Source organism: Eubalaena glacialis, chromosome 10, assembly GCF_028564815.1.
Source record: "Eubalaena glacialis isolate mEubGla1 chromosome 10, mEubGla1.1.hap2.+ XY, whole genome shotgun sequence".
NCBI classification, from domain to species: domain Eukaryota; kingdom Metazoa; phylum Chordata; class Mammalia; order Artiodactyla; family Balaenidae; genus Eubalaena; species Eubalaena glacialis.
In genome coordinates, this window is record NC_083725.1 from 117,549,129 (window position 1) to 117,570,969 (window position 21,841).

The window sequence follows — 21,841 nt, forward strand, 5'->3', positions numbered from 1 at the left end:
CTGTGATGGGGAGACTGGAGTCTCCAGGTAGAATGGTCTCCTCCTCAGGGTTCAGAGTAGTTGAGAAAGCAAGAGTCAACGCCCCACCTGGAATCGCTCCAGGCAGCATGCCCCTGGGGGCCATGACAGACAGACTGTCTCCCCAGTGCCCAGGTGAAGCAGCTGAGTCCACAACACTCCACTCCGGGTCACACAGCTGGCGGCTGCAGACCTGGCCTCGGAACGCAGCCCCACGTGCTGCCCGCCAGCTCTCTTGCTCCCTCGGGCCGGTAAGCAGAGAAGCTAGAAAGCCAAGTGCAGCTGCGGCGGCTGTAAAACAAAATCGTTAAGGAAAGAGCTGGACTCTGGAACTGGTTTAACCCTGACTCTGGCCCTCAGTGGGTGAGTCAGGTCTCCTCTGTGCCTCAGTGGCCCCGCCTTTAAAATGGGGATCAGAGCCCTGATCTCCTGGGGTGGGGCTGAGGGCTGAATGAGTTTCGTGCATGAAGCACAAGGACAGCGTGTGACACAGGACAAGCACAGTGTGGGCTCTGAGGGCTGTTGGGGACACGAGGCCTGGCCCCGGGGCAATCGTGCTGCTGAGGAGAGGGCCCTGGGCTCGCTCGGGCCTGGCGCTCCCCTGGGTTCCGGGGTGACCTGGAGCGAGGTGCTAGTAATGACTGTCCCACGGCACCAGCTTCTTGGGTTTCCACTCGGCCAGGGCACACCATGAGCCGTGCAGGGTCACCGAGAGCCTGGTCTGGGCAGGTCCCGCCGACCTGGCCATGTTGTGTAGCTCAGGTGTAGTTTACATGCTGCATTCGGCTCTCGTGCCCAAACCAGGCTCCATGCGTCCACCACCTCAGTCTTGAAAAAGGAGGATTAGAGGAAGGGGCTCCATCGCCATGTGGTGCCAGAGACCCTCAAAGGCCGGGGTTCCTCCCGCCCAGGTTGGGGCAGGTTTGGGCCTAAGAGCGAAGCCCAGGAGAGCGGCACAGACACAGCAGATGGCCAGGGCCTCGCGTTACTTTCAACGTTTACAAGAACACACCCCGTCACGTGCATCTCGAAAAGGCTCCCCGGCCGCCATGGGGGGGCAGGACGCAGCCCACACAAACGGGGAGACAGGGTCTGAGCGGAAAGGGTCATTGCTTTAATTCAGGTTGGGACCCACCCCGGGGCCGCCCACCCCACCCCAAGGCAGAATCACTGCCTGCTCGTGATCATTACAAAAATAAATATGAAAAAAGCAGCAACTCTTTAGTGATCGTGGAATTAATCAGACAGCGATTAAATGTGTTTAAGCAACTGGCATGTCTCCTAAATTGCACCAAAAGAATCTGGAAGCACTTGATTTGGCCTCAGAGGCAACATGGAAGGAGGGGAAGGGCCCAGCCCCAGGCCCGGCCGCGCGCCCTCCCCTCACATCTCCGTGTCGGCGTACATGCCGTTGATGAGATAATCCACCTGCGTGTAGCCCTTCTTCCTGTAGCTCTCGTAGGCCTGCAGGGCAAACAGAACCAGGACTGTGATGAAGAGGGCGACCCCCAGCAAGAGCACCGCCAGGAGGAAACTTCTGTTCACTGGCGACTGGGCCAGGGGCTCGCTGGAGACCACCAGGTACCGGCCTTGGCTGCTGAGCTGGCACGCGTCTGTGGCTGGCACCTTGGAGTCCCCTGAGCTCCCAGGGGTCGGCCCCGCGGAAGCAGTACCGGGCGCGGCTTCAGGCTCGCCCTGCTCCGGCGTCTGAGTGGTGCCCGGCCCCGCAGCCCCCAGCGTGGATGTGACGGGGCTGGGCCGTGTCGGGGGGGCCGGGCTGGCGTGAGGGGCAGGCGCTGGCGCTGTGCTGGCAGCCGGCTGGGGGGCCTTGGTCGTGGTCCCCACTGTCACGGACGCGGAAGCCGAGGAGGGGGAGCCGGGTTCTGGGGTTGTGCTGACGAGGGTGGGCGCAGGCCTACTTGCTGCGGCAGCCGCAGTCCGGGGCGTCGGCGCCTGGACCGTGGGGCCCCGTGTGGACGCGTTAAGTGCCTGGGGACTCAGGGGCACCGCGGGGCTGGCTGTGGCGTGGCCGGGGGTGTGCCCGGGATGACCGTGCGAGCCCAAGGGGCCGCTTACATTCGCCAGGGCCGCAGCAGCTGTGGGAGCACCCGTGGCCGGCGTGGGTGTCGTGCGCGTCGCTGGCCCAGACAGTGTGCCGCTGCCAGGGGCCCACGTGTGGGGTGAGGACGGGGTCCGCCAGGCAGACGCCGGGACGGGCGGCGTGGGCACCCTGGAGGTGGCTCCGTTAGGGGTCCCTTCTGCCGTCGCTGACGCGCCTGCCTCTGTCCTGTGCGTCGTCCCTGCTGTGACCGCAGGAGAGGTGGGGTCGCCTCCCCAAGTCCCTCTGGTCAACGTGACGGGAGAAGGTGTCACCGAGGTCATTCTTTCAGACGTTTCATTCAAGACTCTTGTAATGGCTTCCACGGATGAGTTTTGTTCTGAATTCTCCAGCGTCTTGTTGAGGACTGAGTACCGTTAGAGTCAGAAAAGGGAGGAAAAGATATGATCACCTTCAACCCTGTGCAGCTGGATTATTCAGAGCCTGTCTTAATTTCCGGCCCGTGGGGCTGGCCGGGGCGGCTGTGCGGTGCCTTGCTTCTTACCCCGGCAAACACGTTTCCCTCTCATCTCCTCCCTGCACACATCTGGCCCGCAGCCCATCACAGAGGCGCTCGGCACTTTGAGTTAAAATCTCCTTTGCGCTCTCTGAACCCCAAGCCCATGGAAGGCTTTAGAGCTTCATTTTTTGATCCAATTCCCAAAATATCATAATCTCGCATTACAGGTGTGATTCGCCATTAAAAAAACCTATCCAACACACACCCAGGTTTACACAGCAGATAAACCGTTGCCCAGATATTCACACCATGCAAGAATTCTTGGCTTTATGATAGGATTCAAAGCAGGATTCCTGGAGATGAATAGTGCTTGGTACAGAGGAGAAGCGCAACTAAATATGTGATGTATGGATTGACAAACTCCCCAATAAAGACTAGGTTTATGGAAGGAATGAAATTTTGCAAGGCCAAGTAAGTAACCCTCTCAAGGCTCAGAGGCCGGGTCCCACGTTGGCCCAACGAGCCTTCGCAGCGCAGCACCTGGGAGCTCCGGGGCCCCTGCAGGCCCGTCCAGCAGTTACACGGCTTTCTCACTTACGTGGATGCTGGATTGTCAGGTAGCTTTCAGATAAGGACCAGGAGGAAACCCAAATGAGCACGAGGGCTGTCCACATCTTGCAGGTGAGCTGGGAGCAAGGCTGGGCGGTGCCCGAGGCTCCCAGCCTGCCGTTCCTCAGGCTGTTAACAGTTCCCTGCTGCTTGGCTGAGGAATCTAAGGTCAAGAAGGAAGGCATTTGGTCAGTAACGCACGGGGCACAGGCCTGGCAATGCACCCGCTGTGGAGGGCTCCGACAGGTCCCAGGGTGCAAACCCAGCCAAATGCTTCCCCTGGGGCCTGGCATTCAGGAAGAGCATAACATGTCTCAGCCATGTGTTCAGGGATCTGCCCAGTGCCTGCTCTGACGGGTTTATAGCACTTCTTAACCCAATCTCACTATGTGTCTTACTATCCCACTCAGAGTTCAGAGTATGAAAGAGCAGCAAGAGTGGGGCCAAGACTTCCAATCATCAAGATCATCCAAGTCTTCTTCCTCAACTTCTCTTGTGGCCTGCAGGACCCAAAGCAGGCCCAGAGCACTTCTCTGCACCCGTGACAGCTGACCACATGGAGAGAGTCCACTTAGCCAGCCAGTCATCACCCATTACCCATCCACCCATCACCCACCCATCCATCCATGCACCCATCCATCACCCATCACCCATCCATTCATTCATCCACCCATCACCCACCCATCCATCCATGCACCCATCCATCACCCATCACCCATCCATTCATTCATCCATCCATCCATCCATCCATTACCCATCACCCATCCACCACCCATCACCCACCCATCCATCCACCCATCACCCACCCATCCATCCATCCACCCATCCAACACCCATCACCCATCCACCGCCCATCACCCATCCATCCATGACCCATCCACTGCCCATCACCCATCCACCCATCACTCATCCATTCATCCATCCACCCATCACCCACCCATCCATCCATCCACCCATCACCCATTCACTGCCCATCACCCATCCATTTGTCCATCCACCCATCACCCACCCATCCATCCATCCACCCATCACCCACCCATCCATCCATTCACCCATCCACCGCCCATCACCCATCCCTTCGTCCAGTACTCCCCGAGTGCCTGCTCATGTGCCAGACAGTGCACTCAGCAAAGAAAGATGAAAGCCACACAGCTCCCTCCTCCAGGGAGCCTGCCTCCAATGGGAGACACAGAAAAGAGGTCAGTGCAGGCTGGTGCCAGCGTAGAGGGACTAAGTGTCGGGAAACAGGGAGGAGATGGCACCTGGGAGGCTGCGAAGGGTAAGGTGGAGGCTGGTCCTCTGTGCAGAGGCCCCAGAGGTGGGTGGGAGAGGACAGGGTGCTGCAGGGCCCTAGGAAGCACGGAATTCAGCTGGTGGGGGGTGGGGGCGGGGGCCAGGGAAGGTTACCTGGCTAGTAACACCTGGGCCACGTTCTGAAAGACGGTTGGGATCCACCTGGTGGGAAAGGGGTGGGGGGGCAATGGGAGGAGCAGCAGGTGACGACAGCAGGGCCAGAGGCCTGGGGACAGTGCAGTGAGACCTGGGCTTAAACGAGAGAGAGAGAGGCCACCACGGGGCAGTCTGGATTTTGGTATGGGGGGAGGCGAGCCCGTGCAGGCCCGAGGCAGGGGTGTGACAAGCGAGGTGTTCCGGCAAGGGGCAGCTGGGGTGGCGATGCAGGCGATAGGGGGCAAGGCCTGAGGAGGCTGAGAGACTCACTAAGGGGGTTCCACAGCAGGGGACAGAGGGTGGGCTGAGTGGACCTGGTCGCAGAAGCCCTGGTCTCCGAGGGTTATGGTGCAACTGCAGAAACTTACAGAGACGCCACCGCAGCTGAGCCTCACCAGGATGAGGACTGCGTGTAGCCAGGACTGGCCTCCCGAGCGCACAGCGGGGGTCTCCCCACGCGCACCCCAGGTCTCCCCCACGTGCTGGCAGGCTCAGGTCCCTCACCACAGGGGAACCGAGGGGGCAGGTGGCCTCAAGTGCCCCCTCACTTCATGCCCTGCCGGTCCTGGGTGCGCCCTAATCCTGTTCTCAGCCCCGCCCAACTGCCGGAGTCCCACGTGGCCGCCTGCGAGGCCCAGGTCCCCTTGGACAACAGCCCAGTCACGTGCGACGAGGGCTAGTCCCGAGACTCAAACTCGACGTGGGCACAGGGCAAGCAGAGCACAGACTGCTGGGAGTCTGAGGGCAGGCGACTCCTGGGGGTGCCTCCACAATCAGTGCTGCCTGAAGATGCCCCAGGCCCTCGGCCTTTCCCCTGGCCCTCGTGGCGAAGCTCTTGAGTTCCACAGAACGTCTTGGAAGGGAGCCTTCAGGTCACTCTGAACGAAACGTCCTGATGGACTCCTCGCCCTGGCACGGATGCTAAGTGCTGCTCTCCACGGCCCTGCGGCCCGGCTGCCCTCCCGCTGAGCAGGGCAGGCTCACTGGCTTCCCAGCAGCCCCAAGGGTCACCTTCGAGCGTCCCCATCCTGGGCCTGCTCCATCTGCCATGCCACAGCTGCCAGAAAGGCCTTTGCAACCCACAAAGCTGACCCTGCCTCCAATGCTTAAACCCCCTGCTCTCCCAGGATAACTCCTAAGCTCCTTAACATGGCGAGGCCGCCTTCAAAGTCTGACCCCCGGCCTCTCCCCTGTGCGCCCACCCTCGCCGGACACGTGAAATACCTGCAGCTCCTGGCCCAGCCCGGCCCCCTCGAGGAGCACTTCCAGCCCTGCTGGCAGCCACGCGAAAGCAGTCCCCGTGCGGCACAAAGGGGCATCTAGAGGTGGCTTGCTTTCTCCTGTGAGCAGCGGGGAGTCTTGCAAAGTGGCCCCAAGACTGGAAAAACCCCTTCAGCACAAACTCCGCTGGAAGGCTGGGCACCCCCCTCCGCCATGCTTCTAATCCCTTCCTGAGAGTCACTAACTTTAGTTTAGCTTCATGGCGCACTCTCCCGCCAAAACTGTCCCTAAGAGCTCCTGGTGTCTTACAGGTTTAAAAAGGTTCCCCAGCCCTACAAACCACAGATTTGCATCTGTTTTCTCCAGAGCAAAAGGCATTCTTTGTTCTGACTGAAACAAGAGGGAGTGGGGTGGGGAGAGAAGAAACAGACCAATGTCATGAGGGGGAAGGACTGAACCAGGGAGGTTTCAGGCACAAAGAGCTCCCACTGCCGCCCCCCCACCATTAGCTGAAGTAAATGCAGCTGGGCTCTCCGTAAATAAGTGTATTTAAACGACTCTGTCTTTGGCCAGTCACGTCCACTGAATGCATTAAAAATGCCACCACCACTGAGCCCAACGTGCTCCCCACGTCTGAGCCCTGGATCTGACAGGGGCTTCCTGAATGCACCCCAGGCCTTCCACTGCCACCTCACTACAAATCTCCAGAGCAGAGTCAGGATGCTTTTTCCTATAGAGAGCTAGATAGCAGCTATTTTAGATTTTTGTGGGCCATACGGTCTGTCTTAGCTACTCAAGTCTGCAAAAGCAGTCATGGACCATAGGTATGTGATGGGTGTGGCTGGGTCCCGATAAAACTTTATTTACAAAAACAGGCAGCGGGAGGACGTGGCCCACAGGCCACAGTTTGCCACCCCCGCCTCTGGCACTTCAGAGCTGATGCTCCAGTTAAGGCAGGGGGAAATGATTCAAGGGCCCGAATGGGTTTCCGCCTTTCCGTCCAGTTCCTCACCCTGGAACAGACACGGGCCGACCCATTTTTGGTCCAGGGACAGTCTCTAGTCGGTGTCCTCCCAGGGCCCCTTCTGCTATGAGGCGCCCCCTCCGCACCCCGCATCAGTGAGATGCAGCACCCCTGCCCGTGCAGCGAGGGGCTCCCACAGTATCGTGGTCTCACGACACGAGGCCCAGAGAGAACCTCACAGAAACAGAAGACGGCCCAGAGGACCACACGGTTCCCATACCTGCCTGGGGACCCCCCACCAGGGCCACCCAAGAAGGCAGAAGCTCTGCCGGCGAAATGCCACAGACCGGGCCTCCCGCTCACTGGACGGCTCGGCCCTCTGAGGTTCGCTGTCTTTCCTTTGCCCACCCGGTCCCTGCAAAGCCCCCTCAGGGCCCTTTCCGGGCTCACTGTCCTGTCACTGAGCAGGCGGCCCTGCCCGCAGGGCTTTGGACACTCACGAGAGGCAGCTGCTCAGGGCGCGTGCCCAGGCCGGGCCATCTTCCTCGGGGGGCTGAGGGCTTGACACTGTGCACTTGTCGGGCGAGGTTGGGCTCTGCAGGAGGCGAGGACGGCTCTGAAGGGCGCTCCCAGGCCATGGCACGCTTTGTGGCACACGTGGGATCCAGGCAGATGCTCCACTCTGGTAGCAGATGCAGCTACGGTTTGAAAAAGAATCAACGCTCCTTGGGAAAAGCACGGGGGAAAATCCAGTGAGGAGGGAGGCATTTTCCTAGTGTAAACTCAGGAGGAGATGAAAGAAACTCAGCACCTCCTAGAGTGGCAGATATGCGTAGGTGGTGATGCCTGAGGACCACCACGGGCCTGCTCTCTATCACACACACGCATATGTGCACAGGTACACACGCGTATGCATGCAGTCACACGCGCACACAGCTACACACGCACTCGTTTCCATGTGCACATGGCAACACCTGCGTGCACGCTGCCATGTGTGTACACGTGTGTGCAATCACACACAGTTACATCCATGAGGGGAGCGTGCGCATGGAGCGTCTCTCTAAAGCTATCTCAGGAAACCCCACTGGTCTCTCAGGAGACCTCTGTTGGATGCCATCACTGCCTCTTCCCTCAGCCAGTGGGGCCGGTGGTCACTCCCACAGAGACAGGAATTGGCCGCTGTGTGGAGTCAAGAACAGGCCCTCGTGCCGTGACTTCATCCCTCTGGTATGGTCCTGACTCCACTTTCCAACAGCGTATTCTAAATGTCAAGATTCCCACGTGGGGACCCGTGCTAATCTAAGTTGACTCACAATGGACAAAGCATTAACAAAACTTAGAATCATAGTCTCCCCTGCAAAGGCTTTAGTGAGCTTTAAATGAGGGTCTGGCCAGTTATCCTCATTATCTGGTGCAGGGCGACTGGGCAGATCAAGGTCTCAGAAAGAGACCCCTGTGCAGGAAGGGAATAAGCAAGAAGGACTAAGTGTTGAGTAGGAGAGCAGGGCAGGTGGAAAGACAGGAGGTTAGGCTGGTGCTGGGAGTTCCCGTTTCCAGGGGTCAGCCCCTCACAAGTTCTGCAGGGAAGGGGCAGCACCCCATGAGCCAGGCAACCCTATATTAGAAAGGCACCCTCAGAATGTGGCTCTGGGTGCCAACTTCATGATCCTTCTCTGGTCCTTGACTTTGTGCTACCTCTCAACACCTCCCATCTCCAATTTCTTATGTTCCCAACCCTGGCTTGACTTTTAACTTTTATGAAACCGTTTGTTATATACAGGGTGCTGCGTGCAAGTTACCTGAAATCAGACTCCAAATCGCTTAATTCCTTTTTCTGGATTACAATTCTCCAAATTGCTTAATTCCTTTTTCCTGGGCCCAACACAAGTGTTACCCGCCACATTCCATCACACTAGTAACTTATTTATCAGCGGCAATGTGGTCCCAGTCCCTACTCCAAGCTGGAGAAACTATACATACCAAGGAATAGGGATTGCGGAAACAAATACAGGGCAAACCACAGACACCTGCCCTGACACGTCACATGGCTGAACTTTGGTATCAGAATCCAAGGAACACAGGCTTGTGGTTTTGTGTATATAGACATTGCCCTGTGGTCCAAAGGAAGTGTCTGTGTGGCAGATGGGAACCCGGAGCACTGGAGAGCGTCTTAATTACATTGCTTCCTTCCAGGTTTTTGGAATTTTTGGTATCAGGCTAAATGCTGATCAAGAGTCTAGTTTTTGCTAGCAGTCTGGGTAGATTTGACATTCCTTTGTCCATTAGGCAAGTCTGGCGTATAAGCAGAACATCTGTATTGAAATTTTAGAGATGCTTCCTCCAGGGAGAAAAAAAAAACCCATTATTAAAGGCAGATTTCTAAGTAGATATTTATGTCTTATGGCAAACCATGTGGATGTGGATTCCTCATACTAGCCTAACAGCTAATTGCGCACACTAACTAGCCACCCAGACTCACCTGGAGGAGGCGGGCAGGTAAATGTAAATTCACAACCCCCTCCCAGATAGAGCGGGCTTGGGGGAGGCCTGGGTCGCCTAAAGGGCCAACTCTTTCTTTGAGGGTAACACTTACTGGGGCCCAGCCTTGGCCGGGCAGGGCCCTTTAGCTCCCCACCCATCCGGGAGTGTCCCAGCTTCCCTCTCCTCCACTCCCAAACTGGAGGGACCAGGGTCTCTTCTCTGGTTTGGGATCCCCTTAAGCCCTCCTCCTGTCTCCCGCCTCTTCGGCTCCCATCCATGCTCCTTCCGAGTCTGGGCCCCCAACTGATTCCTTCCTTCTTTCCTCTCCTCCTATTCCTCACCTCCAGCTTGCATTCTGTGTCCCCATTCATCTTTTCTCTTGTCCCCCTCCTCTGCCTCTCGTGCCCCCATGCACCCCTCCTCCTGTCCCCACCTCTCTCTCTCAGCCCCAAGCCGGCTCAGGCAGCCCTGACAACAGCTCCGCGGACAGCAGCGAGGGCCCCTTACCCGGGCGTGGCAGGCCTGCGGCGGCCCGGAGGCCCTCGGGCGGCGGGGAAGCGCCCGCGGTCCGGCGTGCGGACGTGGCCGGCACCGGGGCAGCGCGACCGCTAGCCACGACTGCTCAGGGCAGCCGCCCCAGCTCTGGCCCCGCCCGGACCGCCCCGGAGGTGACGTCACGGGAGGGCGGGTCCGGGAGGGCGGGGCAGCGTCGGCCGGAGCCGGGAGCCGCCCAGCGGCTCCAGGCGCTGCAGGAGCCGAGCCGGAAGCGAGGGGCGTGGCTGTACCCAGGGCCCCGCCCACCGCGGAGAGGCTCCAGCTACGTCTGGAGAGCGGCTGGAAGCGGCTATTTCGGGCAGGTCTCTGCCGGAAGTGGTGGTTCCTGGTGCTCGTCTCACAGTCTGTGGACACCTCGCTGTAGCGACCGAGGTACCGGGGCTGGGTGATCTCAGACCTACCCCGACGGCGTGACCCTGCCACATGCCCTCCCACATCCCTCCGACTTTATCCAGCCGGGGAGCGGGGGGGCCTGCGCTGGGAGTAAGTCATAGTCGGGATGGCAGCCAGCGTGTTTTGAGTGCTTACTCGTGCCAAGACCTGGGCTTGGTTGGGTGATTTAACTCTGCAATAGCACTGTGACGCGCTTCGCACCCGTTTTACAGATGCTGAAACTGAGGCTCACAGAATGTTTCTTAATTGTGAGATGTGAATAACAGTGGGGCAAAACGGAGTATAGAGGAAAGCGAATGGGACTTGACCTTCATTAGGTATAGGCTTCGGGGGACTTCCCTGGTGGTCCAGTGATTAAGAATCTGCCTTCCAATGCAGGGGAACTCGGGTTCGTCCGTGGTGGGGCAACTAAGATCCCACATGCCGCAGGGCAACTAAGCCGCCAGGCTCTAGAGTCGGAGCGCCACGACTAGAGAGAAGCCGGCGCGCTGCAACGAAGGATTCCTCATGCCACAAGTAAGATCCCGGATACTGCAACCTGACGCAGCCAAATAAATAAATAAATATTAAAAAAAAAAAAGAAAGCGTGTATTAAAAAACAACAACAAAAAAGAAATAGGCTTTGAGGGGAGGGAGGGGGATGGACTGGGAGTTTGGGGTTGGTAGATGCAAACTATTACATTTAGAATGGATAAACAACAAGGTCCTACTGTACAGCATAGGGAACTAGATCCAATCTCCTGGGATAAACCATAATGGAAAAGAATATTAAAAAAAGTATATATATGTATAACTGAGTCACTTCCCTGTACAGCAGAGATTGGCACACTGTAAATCAACTATACTTCAATTTAAAATATCAATAAAAAAAGAAAAAAAGAAATAGGCTTTGTAAGTTACTAGTTTTATGACCGTATCCCAGTCTGTGTAAGACCTTCTCAAGTTCCCCCAAATCCGAACCAAAGCCTGTCTGTGAAAGACGATCTCAATGGGAATAAACCAAAAGGCTTTATTTTCAGACAGTTTCATAACGTGTCTTGGGTTATCAATGGAAAAAAAAAAAAGTTGCCTGCCCTATCGTAAACAAAGGATGTTGTAGTCATCCAGCCATCACAGTACAGCCCTCCAGTGGTGAGCCCTGAGGGAACTCAGGATAGAAACCGGGTCCACCCCCCTCCCCCCAACCCCCTCCCACCCCTCCACCCCCTGCAATATAGCAGTCTGCCGCTGCAACCACCCCTGACAGTATGCCCTGAGGGGACTCGGGTTGAGATAGCACAGGATACTGGCCCCAGATAGCTAATGTGCATATCAAAGGAATGATTTCAGTGAGCCTAGACTCTTGCATCTTCCCATATATAGAAAAGTGCTAAATTCCTTAACTTGAGATATCTGGTTTTCTTTAATTAACAGTAATCTTTTGATGTTCTGACTCCCTGGTCTTTGTTGCTAAAACTCCTAATGTATCCTGGCTCTTCCCTTACTACGTCTTCTGAGCAGCCTCTCAGAGTTATCTGAGATGCTGTGTCCCGGGCTTAAGTCCTCAGTTTTATCTGCCAAATAAAACATAATTCTCAACTTTTAGGTTGTGTGTTTTTTTATGTCAACAGGGTCCTGGGCTAAGAAACTAAACCAGACACAGAAAACTGCGGGTGTGCGAAGACAGGGTCAGCTAGCCAGCTCTGAGCCCTGGGAGCACCTGAAACTCCATTTAAAACTGTCACCACCCAGTACCTCATGGTTTCAGGTTGTGTAGGTGAACTTACCCTGCAAAGACATAGGTTTGCTGAGACTCAGGCCAGGTAGGAGGGTTTGTGAAGACAAGATCCTTTTTTTTTTTTTTTTAATATTTATTTATTTGGCTGCTCCGGATCTTAGGCACGCAGGATCTTTAGTTGCGTCATTCGGCCTCCCAGTTGCGGCATGCAGGATCCAGTTCCCTGACAAGGGATTGAACCCTGGCCCCCCGCATTGGGAGTGTGGAGTCTTAACCCCTGCACCACCAGGGAAGTCCCAAGACAAGATCCTTTGCTTTAAGTTTCCTAAGTAGCTCAGGTCTAACGTGAAAAATGCAGCATCTCTGTTTAATTCACAAGTGAAAATACACCCAAACAGCCAGTTGCAGTTCTGTGCTTGCCTTCCTCAAAGTCAGCTTCTGTGATCCTGTGTTTTTATTTCCTCTTTGGTAAAAATTGGAAAAATTTTTCCCGCTAGGGCTGAAATTACAAAGATAAGACGCAGCCCAGCCTCTCAAGGAGCTCATAGTCTAGAGCAGAGGTGTGCTGACCCTCTGTCTGCTTTTGTAATAAAGCTTTATTGGAATACAGTTACGCCTCTGTTATGTATTATCTGGCTGCTTTTGCACTGCAAGGGCAGAGTTGAGTCGTTGCAGCAGAGACTGTATGGCCCACAAAAACCTGAGATATTTACTGCCTGGTCCTTTAGAGAAAATGCTTGCAAGCCCCCAGTCTAGGGGGTTGCTAGAAAATGGATTTCAGAGAACAATGGAACTATCTGGCTGAGATGGTCCAGAATACAGGGAAACTCATTCTCTCATAGGAGAATCTGGCAACTTTCAGTAGGTTGGGGTCACCTGGCACCTAGCGTCCACTGAGCACAGCTCTGGGAACTGCATAGCTGCTTGTGTAGAGTATTATATGGACGACAGCAGGCCTGCTGGGCTGCTTCTGATGGCAGCGGATGAATTAAAGACAGAGAAGGATACACTTAAATCCTCAAGCTGTGTCTCAGGGCACAGATGCTCTCGGGTGCTTTCTATGCAGAAATAGCTAAATAACAAATCAGCTTGGTCCTCTTAGCCGTTGATTTATAATCTCATTTGAATGTAAGGCCATGCTAGATCCCCCATGTAAAAGGGCTCTGGAGTAACATTGCCAGGCTTCAAACCCTGGCTCCTTCACTTTTAGCTGAGTGACAGTGGGCAAGAGGCTTAGCCACTCTGTGCCTCAGTTTATCCTACAGTCAGTTCTCGTGACTCGTGGTTGTTATGTTTAATAAAGTCACCGTGAACGCTGACTTAGTGAATAGTGAACCATTGCTCCTAGGGAAGAAAAGACCAATGCTTGCCCTCACGCTCTACCCTTTACGGTCATTATTTATTTCTTTGTTTATTTATTTTTGGCTGCGTCGGGTCTTCGTTGCTGTGCGCGGGCTTTCTCTAGTTGCGGAGAATGGGGGCTACTCTTCGTTGCGATGCATAGGCCTCTCACTGCGGTGGCTTCTCTTGTTGCGGAGCACGGGCTCTAGGCGCGTGGGCTGCAGTAGTTGTGGCACGTGGGCTCAGTAGTTGTGGCTCACGGGCTCTAGAGCACAGGCTCAGTAGTTGTGGCGCACGGGCTTAGTTGCTCCGTGGCATGTGGGATCTTCCCAGATCAGGGATCAAACCCGTGTCCCCTGTGTTGGCAGGCGGATTCTTAACCACTGCACCACCAGGGAAGCCCTGGTCATTATTTATTCATTGACAGTTCACTTTTACATCCTGAACACAAAACTAAGGACATTGAAATTATGAGAATTTTTAGAATAAAAATGGATAATTGACGAGGACAGGAATATAATTATATACACATTGGATTGATCCTCCTGACCTGTCACTTATAATGTGCAGAAATATGAATTTGCCTTTCAGATATTTACTATGGATAGCTGGGAAAAAAAAATCTTAGAGATTATGAAGCCAGGCTACTATGGATTTACACTGATGGTTTTTTTTTTCTTTCAGTTTTTTAAAAAGCACGTTTTAAATTTCAACACATGTTTAGTTAATTTAGTAGAATTATTCAAAGGTATTTTGTGTAGTTTAAAAATCTTTTTATTGAGGATTATTATATGCACAGAAAAGTGTACATACAGGTCTATAGCTTGATGAATTTTCACCAACTGAACCCCCTGTGTAATCAGTCAGATAAGAAAGGGCAGTACTAGGACCGCCTTGTCCTCCTTCCGGGCCCAAAACAAAAATACCAAGTATCTACAAAGATTCAGAGCAGTTTGAATTCTTAAACATTGCTGATTGGAATGCAAAATGGTAGAGCCGTTTTGGAAAACAGTTTGACAGTCTCTTATAAAGTTAAATATACACTTGCTATATGACACAGCAATCCCACTCCTAGTATTCACCCAAGGGAAATGAAAACGTGTTCGTACAAAGACCTGTATGAAAACGTCTGTAGCAACTTTATTCATAATTGCCAAAGGCTGGAAACACCCAAATGAATTAGTGGGTGAATGGATATATAAATTGTGTTATAGCTATACTCAGCTATAAAAAAGCACGAATTACTGATACATTCACCAACACCGATGAATCACAAAAGCATTGTGCGAAGAGAAAGAAACCACACAGAAGAGACATATGCTACTACGGCCGGCCCAGCATGTCCCAGTGCCCTCAGTCTCCAACTGACTCTGTGGGTTGGTCTTAAAGCAAATCCTGTTTGGTGGGCTGCCAGGCAATTTTTTAGCTAACTGCAATGATAAGAAGGGAGTGTTAATCTATTCTGAATCATATCTAGTTGAATGCATGTTAAAAAACAAACAAACACAAAGACAAAGCTTGCTCAGTTTACCTGCAGTGACTGATGCAGAACCGTCATATGCAAAATCCAAAGGAATGGAAAAGTATTTTACAGCTTGTGTCACTAATGCACTGTTGTAATGCATGCAAAGTCTTAAAGTTATAAGTGTTAAAGTGAATTTCTTCACAGAGCATCTGAAAAAAAAAAAAGAGAGAGAGACATATGATTTCATTTATAGGATACTCATGAAAAGACAAAAGTATGGAGACAGAAATCCGTGGTCACCAGGGAATGGGATGAGAAAAGAGGAATTGGCTCAGTGTTGCCAGATAAAATGCAGGTTGCTCAGCTAAACTTGCTAAATCTGGCCGCCCCAACAAAAGGGCATTAGGGAAATTTTTGATGGAAATATTCTATTATATGTTTTGCTTATGGTGATGGTTACACAACTGTATACATTTGTCATAACTCATGAAAGTGTGAATTTTACTGAATGTAAATTCTGCCTAAATGAATTTAATTAAAAAACAAAACACTCTGCTGTAAAGAAAGGCAGAAGTGAAAACAGGATTGTGATGGTAGTTTCATGAGTGTGTGTGTGTTTGTGTATAAGTGGAAACAAACACGTAAGATGAATGCATTTTGTTGTATGTAAATTATACCCCAATAAAATTGATTTTTTACAAAGTTTTACTGGAGGTAAAGAGACTCACTTCCTAATTATACAAAATTAAAGACACCAGGAAGATGTATAATTCTAACTATTCTAAATTGGAATGCACCCAATAACAAGACCTCAAAATTCATAAAGCAAAATTGGCAGAGAAGAAATGGAAAAATCCCCAACGTAGGGAGAGATTTTAATATGATTCTTTTAGTAATGTATAGAACAAGCACACGCCCCCCCCACCCAAAAAAAAAACAAAACAAAAACAAAACAGTAAGATTATTAAAGACTTGAATGACATCACTAACAAATCCTGGCCTCATGAACATACATAGATCGCTCCATCTAATAACTGGATAATTGATAGCTTTATTGGATGTCCTGGGGAAAAGGATTAAGAATATGCTTATCAAATTTGCAGATAAAATTGGAGTTTCAACCTTCAGCCCTTGGCTTGACCCCACAGGGTCACCTTGTCCAGGGTTCTGTGGAGGGTGGCAGCACAGAGAAATATCTGATGGCAAACCTTGGGGGCCCCAGGCAGCAAATACAGCTCTGAGTAAATGTGAGGGGCTGTCACATGGCATGTCCTTCAGCAGCAGCTGCAGAGCTCTTCATGGACAAGGGCAGCAGTGCAGCTGGAGGTGTTCATATTCCAGGAACCCAGGGAACATGGCTCAGAGTCCAAGAAATGGAAAATCGAGGGTGGAGGGACTTTGAGGATGAGCAGGGACTCTTGTCAGAAGTGGTTGTTTAAAAAAAAATTGGTTTTAAATGTTTATCTCCTACTTATACAAACAACATATCTTGTATATCCTGATTACCAAAATTTTGAAGAGGTTATCACGAAAAATATCTTGATCAGGGGGAACACCCTGGCGGTCCAGTGGTTAGGGCTCCACGCTCTCACTGCTGAGGGCCGGGGTTCAATCCCTGGTCAGGGAACTAAGATCCTGCAAATCTTGATCAGGAACTCCGTGTGTGGTCATTGCAAGCATGTATTCACTACATATGACATGGGTGGGGAGGAAGTGATGGGAATCTCTATTACAAATTTAGTAAAAAAGGGCTAATGTAGTTGGATAAAAACTCACAGTAAACTAGGAATAGAAGGATATTTGCTCAATATGATAAAGAATAATTATTTCAAATTATTATCCTACATTAGACTTAATGATTTTTTGAAAATTAGAGGTGTTCCTAGAGAGATCAGGAACGAGATCCTAATGAACATTGTTCTAGTCAAAGGAATGAGAGAAGAACAATAAATAGAGTAAATTTTTTACTTTTTATTTTATTTTATTTTTAAAGTATTTATTTATTTATTTATTTAGGCTGTGCCAGGTCTTAGCTGCGGCATGCATGTGGGATCTAGTTCCCTGACCAGGGGTCGAACCCGGGCCCCCTCAATTGGGAGTGCAGAGTCTTACCCACTGGACCACCAGGGAAGTCCCTAGAGTATATTTTTATTTTATTTATTTATTTTTTATATATGTATATATATTTTTTTTTTAGAGGGAAGGATTTTTTATTTATTTTTATTTATTTATTTATTTATTTTGGCTGTGTTGGGTCTTCGTTTCGTGCGAGGGCTTTCTCCAGTTGCGGCACGCGGGGGCCACTCTTCGTCGCGGTGCGCGGGCCTTTCACTATCGCGGCCTCTCTTGTTGCGGGGCACAGGCTCCAGACGCGCAGGCTCAGTAGTTGTGGCTCACAGGCCTAGTTGCTCCGCGGCATGTGGGATCTTCCCAGACCAGGGCTCGAACCCGTGTCCCCTGCATTGGCAGGCAGACTCTCAACCACTGTGCCACCAGGGAAGCCCTAGAGTATATTTTTTAAAGACAAGTTTTCATTATTTACATAATATAAGGTCAATTACCTAGAATGTCTCAGAGAGTCGCCTTAAAATCAACTAAAATGTATAAGTTAATAATCTGTCCCAATGCAAAATAAGTATATGTCAGTAGATTTCTTGTATGCCAATAAAAAAAACAGCTTAAAGAATGTCAATTACTCTGATGACAAAAATATAAAATAGCTAGGGATACATTAGTGAGAAACATTAAGGACTGTCAAGTTTTGGAATGTTCTTTGTATGGAAGACTTCAAAATATACATGAATAAATGGAGAGGTATATCATGTTCCTGTCTGGGAAAGTAAAATCTTGTAAAGATGTAATTTCCTCAAATTAATTTATGGGTTGAATACAATTCTAATCAAAAACTCATTTTGTATTTTTTTGGAACTTGAGAAAATAATGCTAACTTTCGTCTGTAACTCTAAATGGTAAAAGTAGCAAAGAAACTATCATGCCTTTCTGTATTTTGCAAAATTTCTATAAAATGTGTATTATTTTTATAGTAAAAAAAGTTTTCCATTATAAAAATTTTTTTAGGAAAAATGTTCTTCAGCAACAACAAAAGACAGCTTAATCCCAATACACATTTTAAAATAGTATAACATGTAATCACTGAGACACAAACCTTTCCCTATTCTCTGGATCTATCCATTCCTTATTAGATTATTGTTAGAAGTTCAAGTTAAAGACCTGACGAAGGAATGGAAAAATAATTCTTTGAGAAGGTTTGATCTGACTTGGTATGATTTGATACTGTTTTGCTTAGAGGAAAAAACAAAGAAACAAATCAGTTACAGTCTTGCAGAACCTGAATGATTTTTCTAAGAATTATGTTGATCAGCTGTGTAACAGAGCAAGTGAACAACAAAAGTCACTGGTTTGAACAATAGTGTACTTGGAAATGCAGAATGGCTGCTTTCTGCGCTTGAGGTTTTCACAGCAATAAGCCCTATGGTCTCATCTGTGTTCCATGCAGTCATTTGTTTATGTCCAGCCAAATGAATCGGAATGCCCAGGTACATCTGACACTTCAAAACAGTAAACCTCACTCACTGTTCCCGATTATAACCCAAGTCACATGAGGCATCACAGTGAACCCTAACCAAGACCCCAGTGGTAAATACCGCACTCTGCCTCTCCTTTATTTTATTTTTATTTTTATTTATTTTTTTGCCTGCGTTGGGTCTTAGTTGCTGCGCGCGGGCTTTCTCTAGTTGCAGCGAGCAGGGGCTACTCCTCATCGTGCTGCGCGGGCTTCTCATTGCAGTGGCTTCTCTTGTTGGAAAGCACAGGCTGTAGGGGTCCGGGCTTCAGTAGTTGTGGCGCACGGGCTCTAGAGCACAGGCTCGGTAGTTGTGGCGCACAGGCTTAGTTGCTCCGCAGCGTGTGGGATCTTCCTGGACCAGGGCTCGAACCCGTGTCCCCTGCTCTGGCAGGCGGATTCTCAACCACTACGCCACAGGAAAGTCCCATGCCTCTCCTTTAAATTTCTGATTTAAGTTTCCCTGTGGCACTTAAGGTTTCACTGATCATACACACAAACACACACACACACACACACACACACTCCTATCCTCAAGATTTTTTCTTCTGTGGATTTCATGTGTTTTGGAGATGTCTGTCCTAAAAGCTGGTTTAGAATTTCCACTGCATGTTTCCAGAAAGGCAGCCTGGGAGAAGCGCCAGGGAAAACCTTTTTATGCCTTGAAGAATACACACGGAGGTACCACCCTTCACCGCTCCTGGGCACTGCTTTCTACCAACCTCCGCATCCCACCTCCTATGGCATCAGACCACTGCCTTCCCCACCCCTACTTTACTATTTTTTTAAATATTTATTTATTTAGGCTGCACCGGGTCTTCGTTGCAGCATGTGGGCTCTTAGTTGCGGCATGCATTCAGGATCTAGTTCCCTGACCAGGGATCCAACCCAAGCCCCCTGCATTGGGAGTGCAGAGTCCCACCCACTGGACCACCAGGGAAGTTCCCCCACCCCTACTTTGATATCATCCCGGGGGACTCTGTCCTTTGTGTGCTCTTTCTTTGTCCGTCTTAATGACCTTCATGGCTTCTCCACTTCAGCCTCCTTTCCCAAAGCCACAGTCGGGACCCCGCACGGTTCAGGTGGAGAGGCTCCATCTCGAGATGATTCCTTCAGGATCCCTGCTCTCGAACCATCCTTGCAGCTCTCAAACCTCCCTACTCCCGCTGCACCTGATCTTGGGCTCCTGCACACCTGCAGCCCCTTCCCCCTTCTGCTTTCTCGCCCTGCCGTCCCTTCCTTCCTCCTCCAGCTCGGATTCTGTGATCCAGCAGGTGAGTCACTGTTGCCAGCAGAGCATCTTCATCATCCTTGTCCTTCCGGTGCACCCACTTGGTGACACCGTTCCCCTGGATGACTCAGCTGTCCCCCTTTTTCATGCCTGCCCCTGGGTGCTAAGGAAGATCTGTGGTCTCCTGGCTCAACTAGGCCCTCTGCGCTGCCAGAAATCCCATGTTTTCCTGGTAGGGGATCACTGCCACTCCTTCCGCCCTCTTCAAACTTTCAGCAGAAGCTCTTGCCTCCTTCTTCAAAGAGAAAATGATGGGAACTCTCTCAACTCCCTCTCTCTCTACCTGCAAATGAGCCTGAATCTGCATCCATCTTTTTCTGTCAAGTAGGAGGAGATGTTCTCTCTTGTCAAGGATTAGCTCCTCACCTGGGGTGTGGGGATCCTATCCTCCCCTGTCTCCTTGAGAACCTTACCCCACTGACTGACTACTTCCCTCCTGGATGTCCCACGCCTCCCCTGCCACTGGCATCATCCCTTCGACAGTGAAACACACTCAGCTACTTTTCTAACTTCTTGAGATGAAAGTTTATCACGGTAACTTTCAACTTTTTTTCCTAAGATATGCATGTAAGACTATAAATTTCTTCTATGTACTGCTTTAGCTGTACCCCAACGTTTTGGGATATAGTACTCTCATTATGTGTCAAATATTTCTAAATTCCCATCTGAATTATTCCTTGATCTGTTTGCTATTTAAAAGTGTGTTTCTTAATTTCCAAATAAATAGGAATTTTCCAGTTTTTTGTTTGTTTTCAATTTCTAGATTAATTGCATTATGGTTGGAAAGTACATTCTGTATTATTTTAGTCCTCTGAAATGTGTTGAAATTGCTTTATGGATCAGTGTATAGTCATTTTGTGTAAATGTTCTGAATGTGCTTGAAAAGAATGTGTGTTCTTCAGGGTTCTATATGTGTAAATCAAGTCATTTGTTAATTATATTGTTCAAATCTTCCATATCCTTACTGATTTTTTGTCTACTTGTTCTATCAGTTACTGATAGAGAAGTGTTAAAATTTTCTGTTGATTGTAGATTTTCTATGTCTCCTTGATGTTCTATCAATTTTTGCTTTACTTATTTTTAGGCCATGTTATTAGGCATCTATCAATTTAGAATTGTTATATTTTTCTGTGGAATTGACTATTTTTCTTTATGAGGCAATCTTTATTTTAAAGGATTGGCTCAAAGTCTACCTTGTCAGACATTAATATATAAATTATCTTTCATTTGATTTATATTTGTATATGTATATATATATATGTCTTTTTCTACCCATCAACTTTCAATATTTCACCATCCTTATGCTTTAGATATATCTCTTTTAAGTAAGTGTTATTAGATTTTTAAAAATTCAATCTGACAATATTTGTCTTTTAACTGGAATATTCAAACATTTAATATAATTATGGATTTGCATGTAATGTAATTATGTTTAATGCAACTATGGATTTATTTGGATTTATATCTACCACCTTATTTTGTACTTTCTATATGTCCCACTTCTTCTGTGTTTCTTTGTCTTTCCATTTATGATTTCTTTTGGATTGATTAATTAAAAAAATTATTCTACTTCTCCCCTCTGCTAATGTATAATTTATGCACTGTGTTTCTATTATTTTAGTGGTTACCCTCTGAATTAAGACATTGATAATCTATCTTACCAGTGTCTAAACAGATGATATAAGACTCTCGGAACTTATAACTCCATTTATTCCCCTCCTGATTTGTGTGTTACCATTGTCATGTATTTTAATTTGATGTTTTCAAATTACTCTGTTAGACAATGTTTATTTCCATTTACCCGTATGTTTACTGCTTTCTTTTCTTTTCATTTCATCCTGTTTCCCCGGCCTCCCATCTGCGGTCACATTCCTTCTGCCTAAACAAATCTACTCTAGTGAGCGTCTGCTGTTTGTGAATTCTCTCAGCTTTTGTTTGCCCGAAAATGTTTATATTTCTCCTTCACTCTTGAAACATATTTTCCTTAGGTATGAAACTCAAGCACTTCCCTGGTGGTGCAGTGGGTAAGAATCCGCCTGCCAATGCAGGGGACACGGGTTCGAGCCCTGGTCTGGGTAGATCCCACATGCCGCAGAGCAACTAAGCCCATGCGCCACAACTACTGAGCCTGCGCTCTAGAGCCTGTGAGCCACAACTACTGAAGCCCGCGCGCCTAGAGCCCGTGCTCCGCAACAA

At 49.8% G+C, this 21,841-nt stretch overlaps 1 protein-coding gene across 1 annotated transcript; it reads right to left on the bottom strand.

Annotated features, from left to right (window-relative positions):
- Window positions 1–1,249: 1,249 nt before the first annotated feature.
- On the bottom strand, window positions 1,250–9,937 carry C10H11orf24 (chromosome 10 C11orf24 homolog). The gene is made up of 4 exons (XM_061203858.1): window positions 9,808–9,937; window positions 7,320–7,544; window positions 3,175–3,348; window positions 1,250–2,483 (listed from the first exon to the last, which is right to left on the bottom strand). Exons 3-4 carry the CDS (start codon window positions 3,248–3,250, stop codon window positions 1,402–1,404), a joined length of 1,158 nt encoding a protein of 385 aa, XP_061059841.1. The 5' UTR covers window positions 3,251–3,348; window positions 7,320–7,544; window positions 9,808–9,937; the 3' UTR covers window positions 1,250–1,401.
- Window positions 9,938–21,841: the final 11,904 nt, after the last annotated feature.